General features: G+C 43.3%; 1 protein-coding gene across 13 annotated transcripts in view; it reads right to left on the bottom strand.

Moving 5' to 3' along the window:
- EPHA5 (EPH receptor A5) overlaps positions 1-13,064 on the bottom strand; it is a 209,778-nt gene that overhangs the window by 16,348 nt on the left and 180,366 nt on the right. For 11 of the 13 annotated variants that reach the window (XM_074866972.1, XM_074866973.1, XM_074866979.1 and 8 more), the window contains 2 exons: positions 9,777-9,970; positions 6,658-6,813 (listed from right to left, as the gene is read on the bottom strand). In XM_074866972.1, the coding sequence (XP_074723073.1) occupies positions 6,658-6,813; positions 9,777-9,970 (350 nt within the window). Of the gene's footprint in view, positions 1-2,740; positions 2,928-3,746; positions 3,964-6,657; positions 6,814-9,776; positions 9,971-13,064 lie in introns of those variants that run through there. The other 2 variants (XM_074866976.1, XM_074866977.1) reach the window with 2 other exon arrangements.

The following is a 13,064-nucleotide window of genomic DNA, read 5'->3' as shown; positions in this document are numbered from 1 at the left end:
GGATTGTCATGCTTCCAACCTTTTGATTTGGAAAATACCAGATTTTCTGCTCTAGGCTAAACACTTCATTTCGTTACTGTACCCTTTTTTGGCGATGCATCTTGCCAATGCATAGGGGAAATCACAACGTAAGGGGCATGAAGCAAGGGAGGTCAATGAGACACATCAGCATCGCTCCTTACCTGGCACAGAAAAGGCTACAACATCTGTAAAAGATGTCTACCTTCTCAGGGGGACACACTTTCATTTCTGCCTTCACTGAATTGTGAAACTAGTTCAGCAAGCCATCTTAATAATGAAGGAAAATGTAGTAATGCTATTGTTACATGCAATTTATTTTATGTACACAGCACAGTTGGAAGTTCACACCAAAGATCAAACCCCCCCCCCAAAAATCCCAGTATAGGACCTGATTTTTAAAGGAGCCAACATCCATCTTCCCCCTGCTGAGTGCTGCTCTGCTGGCACTTTTAGAAAATTCAGCTTTTTTTTTTTTTTTTCTCCAGGTATCTAAAGTGCAAGCTGAGCTCTTTTGAAAATCCACCACAACATATTTCATAGATGTATCATTTCTGACACTCTTGCATGTTATGCAGAAACAAATAGCCTGAAACTATGAGAAAGGTATGTACGTTTTGGTGTTTCACATGCAGCTCCATCAGTCTAATAAAAAAACCCCTACTCACTACACAGCTTTTCCCCCCCTTATAGTATCCCCTTAACTCAATATCCTTGAGGAGTGCCTCATTGATTTACAAGAGAGAAAGAAGAAAAAGAAGTTTCTGGTTTCAATCCATTAGCTGCTCACCAGGGGATCCAGTCTATTTTTTTTGAATATCAAACCCTCTTGAATGTGGAGAGCCACCAGCCAAAAACCTGGGGACTCCTCAGAGATGGGAAAAAACACTACCATGAGGCCTTCCACCTCCACAAAGATGAACCAGAAGACAACAGTTCCTGAGCCAAATGCTCACCTAGTATAAAATCAGCAGCTTTATTCAAAAGCCACCTCATGCGTTGCAAAGCCAGCAACAGAACTTTTCAAAAACTGCCTAGAGAATGCAGGAGCTTTAATTCTCATTTTTCAAGCACGACTTACAGCACGTTGCACGCTCCCGTGCATCCAGTGCTGAAGAACTTAAAAGTAGCATAAGGCAGAAGCCAATTTTAAACAAAATTGGGTGCACAAACCAGCTGGTTTTGGAACGAAAAAAATCAACTTCTGTGCCAAAGGGCTGCAAAACAACTGTTCTCAAGCTCCAGTCCAGAGCTGCCTGGCTCATGTTACCACATCCAACTGTTAATTTCACGGGGCTCAGCTCTGCAGAGGAGATGTGTGTGGGTATCTACTGGGGTTTTGCAATAGAAATGTGCAATTCCCTGCAAGAAAAGGCACAACTAAGACCTGGGGGCAAACGACACTTGCGATCAGGATCCAGGCTGCACCTTGCCATGCAAGTGACCCAACCCCAGGCGTTGAGTTTTGGGTGTGCTGCTGCGGCAGCGGCATGGGTGCTCCCCGAGGCCGTGGAGATACATGCACCTGTGTGCTGTGGAGTCTCCCTGCTTCAAAATGTTTGACCTCTCCAGCAATGAGACAACTTTTATTCTTGTTTCAGAGAGAAGTCTCCCCTTTTCACTTCTCTTTCATTCACATAGGGCTGAAAATGGAAACTGGCAGGAATTTAAATCACTTGCCAACACAGTACTAAGAGGCTGATGTAAGTTGACTAAAAAGCCAAAGAAATAAAGGACAAAATTGGTGTTGGTTCATCCCAAACAGCCTGTATACAGCTGCACGCATGCTGCTCTCTTACCACCTCCTTGCATGAAAGCCCAACTGCAGTGTGCCAGGGACAACACAGTATCCCCTTCCCTGCAATATCCTCCATTTGCAAGGGTTGAATTCACGGTCTCCACGTTGTATATTTAAAACATTTTATTTACAAACAGAACTACTTATACACCATGGAGCAGTTTGTCAAACACAGTGTAGACTAGGACTGGATTGCCACATAAGATACAACCCCCCTCACCAGCCGGTTAGTCATGCAAGCAAAAGGGCCAGGTTCCTGAAAGATCTCCATGGTCGGCAGCTGTCAACCTACCACAGATATTTTGTATTTCATCTCCCGTCCACGCCAGATTTCACCACTCTTCTTCACATGGTGTAACTCTACAATTGCCTGTGCAGACTGGGACTACTCACAGAGTGACTTAGTTGTCAGTTTGAATGAGGGGAAAGAAGAACCACCTCAAAGACCTTTAGAAGATGCTAAAGAGAAAGGAATCCACCTGATAGGGAGTTTCGCATGAAATGAGGACTTAAAAAAAATTCTTTTAAGAGTTCATCTGCTCTTGTTCATTATTCCCATCCTACTTGATTATGAGATGAGAATTGGTTTGTTCAAAAGCAGACGCAGTACCACAATCTCAGGACTGAGATTTCAGGTTAAGAATAAGCATCTAGAGCAGGTGAATTCTTAAATGCTCTTCATCCAGTATAACTTTTCAATAAATAATTTATTTTATTTTAGAAGAAAAAATATACAATGCAAAGCAACACAGCACATATTATTACAAATATTCAGAGCTCTTCATCTAATAACAAACAACAGTGTGTCCTGAGATTCAGTGTGTACAGATCTTTCAAAAGGTAGAAGTATGTAGTCCACACGGTTAGTAATTGGTTCAGTCAAGTGTAAGACTGAAACTCATGTCATGGATCTATCTATTCTTGAGTATTGTCCTGGTAAAGTTATTCTTGCAGTGGATTGAAAGTGCTCCAGACACACTCAAAGTCACTAGGTGGTCCACAAGTTTAAAGAGCAGGTCTGGTCCACTGGAAAGGTTGCCTTCAAGTCTGATATCCAGTTGGAAAGAGGGGGTGGAGGGTGAGGCTCCACTTTTCACAAGGTGATTCGTCCCTTTGCAAGAATTAGAGCTAAATGTAGAAATCACTCTTTGTTTGAACACATACATTTTTCAGGTCTTTGCTTAAGCAGGCAGAGCTCAGGACTTGGGGCGATATTCACCGGTTTTAGCTTTTTAATCTTTTGCTTTCAGAAATTTGTCAGTAATACTACTCTTTTCTGGAATAAATGCATCAAGCCATCAGTTTGAAAGAAGCAAGGTGGCAATCGGGATTTTGCTTTGCATGCCAGGGGTGGGGGGGATTTAAAAAGAATGCTGAACATCTACCATCTCAACCAGGTCCTGTAAAGAGGCCAGAAGCTGGGTGTCCACAATCACCAGTCCCGTCAGCGTTATGGCCAACCCCTCCTACAGCGCTAGTAATTTTTCTTCAGTAGATTTGAGGAATTCTTTACATTCATCATATTTTTTTTTCCTGTCTTTTCTGGCAGCGATTATCCAGTTCTCCTTTCTCCATCTAATTTCCACATCTGTCTCCTACGCAGTTTAAATTTGGGGAAGATCATTTTAGACGGTATTTGAAGGCAACCTCTTAAATTGTAAAGAATGTTTTACTGATGTCATTTGGGGAAAGCAAGCTACTTTCAGATGTTCAGATCATCTTTTCACCTGATCCCCCCAAGTCCCAGCTCTGGAATATACTGAACAGTTACCTCTATTAAAAATGATAAGGAACATTTAACTTGAATTCTCCTTTGCAGAGTACAAAATGTTTTGTTGTTCCCTTTTACAGAAAGGAAAATACCTAAATCCTCCAGAAAACCAAAATCCCCAATATACTAACCTTTAAAGAACTTTGCTTGTTCCAGTGTTTATTTTCTGGAGAACCCATGAGAGTCTCAGCTGAGCCCACCAAGGAACCATTTCTCTCTTTTACTTTGTTGATTTTAAGGGCAATCTGCCAGTTTACATCAGCCTGAGCACGTGGTTCAGGTCTTCAACATGGGACACCTTTCCTCTTAAGCCACTATGATGGTTTCTCCTTTTTTAACAGTTGAGAATCTGATCTTTTATCCTTTTTTAATATGTCTGAGAGGGACAAGAGAAGTCGTGATTTGGATGGCTGGTTGGCTTTTTAACAAACCTTCCACAGTTTTCCCAAAAATAGACCTGAGTGGAGTCAAGACTTCTTGCTAAGCCACCCCTGTAACGCAAAGGTGCACAGGCTAAGCTGTTCAAGAGCCAAGCCTGACTCATGCAAGCATCTCTGTCCAAGGCAGCTGGTGGGGGGAATTTATTTTCTGGCATGGATAACTAAGTAGTTGAAGTTAGTTTCAAACATTTTTCAGTTTGAGCTGAAATGCAAGATGGATTAATGAAACGTCTCCTTTCAGCTTAAAAAAACCCCAACAAACAAAACCCAGAAGCTCCCCAGGCATCAGCTCCTCTGCACTGCTCTGCTGCTGTAAAAGCCTGGAAGAAAGCTGAAGCTGAGCAGCTCAGACATGTTGTCTCCACTGGGGCCAGTGGAGGACCAGAGTAGGATGACATTTGTGCTATAGAGAACATACTGGGACCTGCTGGAGGGGGCCTTAGAGACGGTTTGCAGCTGGTGAGAGTCAGAGCATCTCTGGCAGCTATAATCTTATTTAAAGACTTTTAAGTCAACTTGCCTTTCTGGCTAGAACTGTACAGATAATGGATTTCTTGGTTCACTGCCAATTGGAAAAACCATTTTGAAGTACTTTTTGGGTAGCCTGAAAAGATTTTGGGGATACTTTTGAAATTTCTGGAATACCGAAAAGTAAATATAGGGAAGCATTTAAATTTTTAAGTCAAATTAAGGAGATAATTTCACAATCTGAAATGTTGCACTCTAGAAAATGGGAGGTTAGGAATAGTTTTGTCAGCGGGATGGGATGCTATGACTGTCAGCACAGAGGGATGCTAAGACTGTTTAAAGCTACAGGATTAAGTGAACTGCTAATTTACTGTCGAAATGACCATTAATTCAGGCTTAAACTCAATATTTTCTTGGACCCAAAGCAAAGTATTTTACTTCTGAGCATTTCTTTTAGAGCTCTTGAAATTGCATAAAATTCTAAAGAGGAATAAACTGGAAGCTTTAGTGAAACCTCATTTTCTTCTTTGGTATGAGAGTAATTCAGCCTAACGGCAACAAGTCAATGATGTATTTTAGACAATCTGCATTTTCTACCAAAACTTGCTCTGGTTGTAAGATTAAGGTGGCACAGTAGAGGCGAATGCTGCAATGTTTTTCTTTTCTTTTAAATTACTGCCTCATCCTATCCCTCCTCTTCCCACTCGCCCTCTGGCTAGGTCTTTCTGCTGTGTGGACTCTGACCAGCCTGGGGATGGACCTCTTCCTTGATCAAAGTTTGTAGATCACCAGTCTAAATGGAGCTCTGAAGCCTGGTGTTTCTGGGCACTGCCATATCAGATGAGTAGATAAGGAAACGTGGAACCCTCAAAAGCCAAAGTAACATGGCACATAATTACAGGATTAGGCTGGGAAACCACATGTAAGAGTCTCAAGCACCCAAAAAGGGATCTAGGTAGAAATCCATGCACCCTGACTCCCTTGACAGTTGCTAGAGAGCTCAGGGTTTTCACATGAATGCCTGAAGATAGACTGGAGGAATCCAGGTGTAAGGAACAAATATTGGTGATGTGAGTGGAGCAAATAAAATCTGAGTGACAGCAGATATGCTTCTGCACTCCCTCCATGCATGTAATGCAAAACTGAACTCCATGAGATGTTACCCACCTGCACCATGTGCAAAGGACCTCCTACTCTGTACGGTGGGCTCCACAGCAAGCCCTGTGGCGGACAGAAGAAATGCAGCGGTTCTATGGGGTGTGGGGATTTTTCTTATTTTATGCCTAACCATCGGCATGGATTCTGTATGTGCACTGGCGATCTGCATGTGGTTGGAGGAGCCACAACCTTCTCCAAAACAGCACGGCGCATAATCCTTCCTATTCTGCCTTAATGCCTGCAGTAAACTAAGTTCCAATTAACCCAGCTAGAAAGGCAGGCTTTGGGGCGAGTTTGAGTAAGTGGCAGGAGGAAAGTACAGGTGTAATTACACAAGCAAGGCAAGCAATTAAAGGTGGAGCATAACAAACCAGCAGCCCCGAGGCATTTACCAAGTCATTTGAGCGCTGTCACCCTAACTGCAGTCATACCCATGTGCAAAAACCAAGGGCACATTCAGAAGGAAGAGTCTTGGCCAGGAAGCCTGTCCCCTGAGCTGTTGGTTTGCTGGTGCTCTTCCGCTGGCATCAGCTGTACGTATGCTTATTTCTGTAACGCTGAATACTATTTCCACGCCTTACTGGGCTTGACTGTCCACTTGGTTATGTTTAAATCAACTGTGAAACCAGCTAATCCTGCGTAAAGCCAGTATACCTCAGCAGGGACTCTAGTTCCTATATATTTACTAGTAGGGTGGATTTTTTATTTGTCTGTAACCCCAAAAAATCATCTGCTATCACGTCGAGAGGACGGTCTGGCAAGTATTCAAACTCAAGCATTAATTTCTGTGAGTAAAGGAGCCAAAGTACTGGCTGTGACTAAGTTTTAGTCTTGCCTGAACTTGTTATCATCAATACAGCTGTTAAAAGAGAAATTGTTTACTGCAAACAAAGGGTAATGGTTTCTCTTTCTGCAGCCTGGTTCCTACTTATTTTTGAACGATTTACCTTCTCCCCCTCTGCAATTCCAACAAATGAGGTGAAAATGATCTGAGCAGTACTCACTCTAGGGTCACCTGAGCCACAGCATCCATAGAACTGTATCCGTTCTCCATGAAGATCTCTGTGTATCGGCCCATTTTGATGGCTTCCAGCCATTCACCCACTGATCTGTAAGCACCGCTCCCGACTGGACTGTGCTCTACCAACAGATTTGATACTCTAAAGACAAGCAAAAACAGAGAAGCAAACAGAATCAGTATCATGATGTACCCAACGTGACTCAGTTGCCTGCATTTTCATATGGTAAAGATGATTTTTTCTGTTGCATTTTCAGTGATTGCTACAGCCTAAATCCTCCCAGAAGGCTTAATATACAATGTATCAAACACAACACTTCACCTGCAACTTCACCCGCTTTTGAGTTAGTTCCTGCCATTTCCGGTCCTCACTGCAAGCAGAAAGAGGAGGAGAGGACTATAATCCATCCCCGTTACCTCTCGCCCACAAACAGGCTCCTCTTCTATCAGGCTCCTCCAGTCACTCTTACTTCAAAGTCTTTGGCTTCACTCCTCCCGCTCTGTTTTCCTCCTCCTCCTCCTCCTCCTTTAAAGCTCATAATTAACTTAAGACAGCCTGGAAGCTGAAACCCAAATTACATTTCCCAGCAGCGTCGGCCATCAATGGCGGGCTGCTGTTAACACTTCAGGGGTTGCTCCCGTAGAGTTGGGTGGGGATTTCGGATGCGGGCAGCCTCCGACAAGCCCTGCAGAGAGCAGCAATGCTCCAACCATGCTCCAGCCCTGAAGCCAGAGGTAGCCTCCTGCTCCCCCACCCTTGCTCCAGACCTCCCCACAGCAACTGCTACCTGCTTGGTTATGCCACGCACAGAAGCAGCAATTCAGGCAAATAATAACCCTTTACCACGCCAGAAACACCGATACAGTCAGTACCTGGCACAAGTGACCCGTGCTGCGTACAGGTCCACCACCCTACTAATGATGTAGAGAGTAAAGGGGGCTTGTCCAAGGTCAGCCAGGAAAGAAACTAGACTCGTCCCCTGCTTTGTAAACCAGGACACACAGCTAACATAAGCCTTGCATAAAGATTATTACCCACAGGTAAAAAAACGTTTTCTGGGTCATCCTCTGACGGTGAGAATTACAGTTAAAAGACTTTCAACTGGAAGGAGAGCTGGGATATTATATTATTATAGCACTTCAGGAATCTTCATGTATTTTATGAGCACATTAGTATTATTTGTTTATTTAATAGCAATGCTGAAGGGTCCAATAAAATGTGAATACTTGCAGTACCAAGAACATAATGGCTTCCCATAACATTTTATACACATGAGGAATTCAAAACTCCTAAGTAATCATAATGAGAAGTGGATTTTCATCACTAATGTCAGGAGGTACCTACTGATATGCACACGCTGTAATGTAGAGAGTGACTTCCTCCCTTATTTGCATTAATGAGAATTTCCATAAAGAATACATTACATATATAAAAAAATCCTTTACAGCTGCTGTATGCTGAAATTATGATTCATTTGGAATTACTATGGTCTGGGCATGGCAATCTATGATTATAGAAACACAGTCCCAAAGCCTGGCTGTTCAGGTGCTCCATCCACACAGAAAATACCCACAGCAGCTCTGAAAAAGAGATGTTTGGAATTGCATGGACCTGTCGTGGAATAAATCATCAGCAAATTGCTTAGCAGCTCAAGGAAATTGTTTGCTGCCTATTTTCCTTTTTTCTGGCACAACAGTTTGGTATAAAAGAGTGCATGAACCACCGCATAACGGGCCTGGAAAATGACTGTTCTGAACTGAAAATAAAAGAGAAATATCACATATTTTATGCTATCATAAACTTTTTCCTGCAGGTTTGCTGGGACTGACATTACATCTAATTGCTAATAAGAGTAATTTCTTCTTCAGATGGTAAATGTAAAATAGTCTGAGGAATTAGATCTATCTTGTATTTAAAAATTAACAGATATTTCATGTTTCTTCTCTTCCAGTGCATGAGATGCCATGCATTGGGACTGGCCAGGACAGGGATGTGAGGTCCAGCTGCAACAGGTGAGGTGGGCCACATGCAGCTGTGCAAGACTCACTTGGAAGGTGTGGAGATGGTTGGGTCTAAGCTCACAACAGTACACCTGCTTTGGTCCACACCACCAGTCTAACCTCATCTTACATCCCTCTCATTCCTGTCCAAGGAAAATGACTTTTTTCTCCTCTGAGAATAAGTTTTTCTGAAGGGCCTCTTCCAGTGTTAACATGGGAACTCCACTGCCATCAATGAAGCAGCAATGATTTATATTCATCACTTCTTCATGACCTTGCAAGGGACTGAGTGATGAGCAACACAGATGGCTTAGAAGTAATACTTGTGGCTTACAGTGAAAAAGAAAAAGCCTCTCCAAGACTCCAGTATGGTGGAGACTCCAATATTAAAACTCACTAAAAAATTATTAATCTCTTTTTTCCCCAAGTGCAGCTTTATTTCTTGACCATATTTACCTTACTTGTAGCCATGCAGCTATTCAGATTCATGTTTAATTGCACATTGGCTGCTCTATTCACTCAATGTGGTTTTAGCAAATGGTTTGTGTACAGCTCTTTGGGAACCACAGAAATCCTCTTGTGACTACCAAGACTGTCAGAACAGGTGGTGGCGGCTAGCACACCTGGGAACAGTTGTGGGAGGATGCACTTGGACATCCATGAGCTTTGCACATCCTAAGAGTTTCCCCAAGAGACACTCTTCATTTATATTACCACGATAAAGTCAATAGGCTGATAATTCGAGCAGCATTTACTATCTACTTCATGCACTCAAGTCTCGCCCTCTCTAACCTTGGGGTAGAGCACAGGTAGCTTTATCATAGACCTATAAATACTGCTGAAACTCCCATTTCTGAAAGACAGGCCACAGTAATTTTCTTTGTGGCAGCAGCACTGCATTTATAGAGTAACTGAATTCCTCACCTGCCTGCCAATTTCAACAGAAAAAGTTGATTTGGGAGAACTCCCCTGGGCTTAATGAAGCTGGAGGAACATCCACTCGTGGACACAGGCAGGCTAAATAGTAAGTGGTAATTCAACCCGGGGAGCAGGTATTCAGACAAGGATCTCACTCTGAGAAATGGCTCTGGCCTGAATTTGTACCTGCTCGATGCATTAACCAACGTCTTCAAGCTGCTTGGGTTACGGATGAGCTTGTCCAACATGCTGACAATTTCGTCAAACTTGGGCCTGCTGTTGCGGTCTTTCTGCCAGCAGTCGAGCATTAGCTGGTAGAGAGCAGCAGGGCAGTCCATGGGACTTGGCAGGCGATAGCCTTCCTCCACAGCTTTAATCACCTGCAGGAGACAAAACATGAGCCTGATGGGTTGCTTTTCCTCCTCTCGCTTTTTTCCCAAATGCAAATTGACTTAAACAGAGAACTTTGGGAGTAGCAATATGCTCACGTAAAATCCCACACACCCCCAACTCTCCACACAAGAGGCAAACCAAGTAAACCCCACTATCTTTTGTATTTTCTACAGGATGAGTTGAATGACTTAATTTTTGGTCACTGCAAAATGAATCTAGAAAGCCAAGGCACTGCTGCAACCGGGGGGTCAGATGGCCAGGTTGCACTTGTTCAAAGCTCAGCTGAGGTCTGTAGGTTATATACCAGGAAACTCTCGGAGCCTACCTTAAGTCCATGAAAAGTAACTACGAGGCTTTCTGGCATCTTCTTGGGGTGCAGTGATTTTGTTTATTCAGATGTTGGCTTCTTTTTAAATGAAAAGGCATGTGCTAGACCACAAATTTGTATTACAGTAATAGAAGTCTGACTGTATTTTAAAAGAGACTTTGAATGCTAATTGATGGATGGATTCAAGGCAGAGGCAAAACAACCATCTCATATATCATTCAATACTGTCTGGGTCTAGACGTTTCTTAGTATGGCCACATTTCTGCCAGGAATTTAAAATGTCAGCCGAAGAGTATGTAAATTAAAACCAGGGGAGGGCTGTTGCACTGATTTCAAATACAAACCATCCATGGTTCTACATCTAAAATAAGTGGCATGCACATGTGCTGCCTGCCCTCTCAAATAGCAGAAATTAATAAATGAGGGCAGAATTGAGGAAAGGAACTTGTTTTTCCCAGTTTGGGGCAGATTTACAGAAGGGCTCCAAGCCCAGCAGTTCCCATTATGAACCATTACAATTTTCAGGAGAATGCAGCTCACATTTCAAGCCACAAGGGTCTGCGACCATGCCAAGAGAGTCCCAGCAGCTCATCTTCACACCCTGTATTCCCAAGACTCCTTGACCAAAAGGAGCTGGAAACAGCTATTTGCTATGTGGAAAACCACAGTGCCTCACTGTTGGACTCCAAGGACTGCCTCAGATGCCATTCATTCTAGGCACCGTCTCACAATTTAAAAACATCCTGTGTTTAAAAAGAAGGCCCTGTGGTTAGCATGGAAGTTGTTTTTTTGATCTTTAGTCCCTATGTGAGCAGTACAGGAAGAGTCGTGTCAGGCTGGCATTGCATTTCAGAAGGCTCCGAAATTCAGGACTGCATGGATCTCTTTCAAATCATGCTCCATCACAGGGCTTTTTGCCAAGTGGAAGAGCCTCAGGAATGAGCCAGGCTGGCTGAGCAGCAGCAGAGGGAACCTCAAACTCCCTGAGGACATACATATCGGAGAAGTAGTTAGCTGAGGCTTTGTAATCTTCTCCAAGGGTAGCAAGCACATCTGAAGATCTGGCCCACAAGACCTGCCGTCTTTTAGCACCCCTCTAAGATTTCATCTGTCGGTGGGGCAGTTACACCTCTTTCCACCCAACCTGCGCTTGCAAAGCAATCTTCTACAGCCTGGCTTTTGCTTGCAGCATCAAAAACCAGCCCCATCACACTATGCTATCTGCACTGTCTATTCTTCACATCATGCTTTTCAGCTGGTCACTGATTCCAAATTTGCAGCTGACATATGAAAAAAGCCTCAGTGTGGCACAGCCACGAGAACATTATTTGCTGTGTCTGTATTTATACCAGTAACGGATCATCCTCCAGCCATAGCAGAAATAAAATAGTAGCAAGAAGGGGATCAGACCATCTGGCACCAGCTCAGAATATCTGAACTACATCTGCAATGGGGTTATGCATGTTTGATATTCCTGGCAGTAATATCACAATCAATAGTGTTAACTCAATTTACAGGATGTCATTCGTTCTGGTGGTACAATGTAAATGGTATCAAAATACTGCGAGGAGCTAGGATGCTGAAATACACTCTTGCATCTGAAGGTGCCTCGGGGGTCTGGCAATAAGAGAAGCAAAAGAACAAAACAACAAAGACCGAGTCACTTGTGGCCACCACAGTACTTCAAAAATAAGAAAATGGCACATTCGCTGTTCCATGCATTGATGTGCACTGCTTTGAAAGACTTGAAGAGCTAAAATTTGCACCTATAAGGAGACATTTTTGTCCCTGTTCCTCCTCTTCTGGACAGGTGCTAGTCACTTATGGATTGGGGTGACTGAACTGGATGTTTGGGAGAGGACTATTTAGGATAGTCTGTTACAGTAAACCAAAGCAACACTTTTAGATCTGTGTTTTTGTAAAACCACCAGTCTGCAGACTAAAAAACAACCACTGTGATCATTTAGCTTTTCAACCTGTGTAACACAGGTCACAAAATTCCTCTCAACAATTCCTGCATCAAAGCCTTATCTTGTGGTCAAGTCAAAGCATATTTTTTAGAAGGCCATCCAGAAACCAGCATGACTTTAAAACATGGTTTGTAGCCTTTGCAGTTAAAACACTGCCTGCCCTACAGCACGGCACCTCCTTTAAAGCAATCTACCTGTAAGATGGTGAGAATCATTTTGCTCATCACCAACTGTGCTTGCAAACAATGTACTTAAATTACAAGCCATTCAACAAGAAACTCTTGTGCAACCGAGTCTGAAATTCATGTGAGCAGAGTCCCCCGGTCCTCCACATGAAAGCCAGTGCTATATCTAACACCACTAATTCTGCCGACACAAGCAGGGGAGGAAGGAAGAAGAGGAGGCCTTCAGAAGGTGAAGGAGGAAGGCATAAATCGCATGAGAAACATGCCACAGCACTGAACTAAGTTTCCTAGGCCACCACCATCCAGGCACTTGCCACCTGCACATACGCAGAGAGGTAATGCAAGCAAAGCCTGAGGAGGAACTGACACTCATAAATAGTCCCCCATCCACTTCTTCTCAGACAAGTGTGAAATTCACTCTGTGCCCCGCAGTGCTTGAAGGCATTTGGGCTTTTTGGAACAGTTCTGCAAAGTGTGGATGTTCATAGCGTTATGATCTAGACAAGGGACTGCCCTGGCCACAGAGCGTTATTTCACTGGCACCAGCCTGAATCTTAGCCTGGCATTTACTGAACAACATCTGTGCTATGTTGGTGTG

Source organism: Strix uralensis, chromosome 4 (genome assembly GCF_047716275.1).
Source record: "Strix uralensis isolate ZFMK-TIS-50842 chromosome 4, bStrUra1, whole genome shotgun sequence".
Lineage (NCBI taxonomy): Eukaryota > Metazoa > Chordata > Aves > Strigiformes > Strigidae > Strix > Strix uralensis.
Note: the sequence above shows the minus strand (reverse complement) of the source record. Positions and strands in the feature narration are given on the sequence as shown.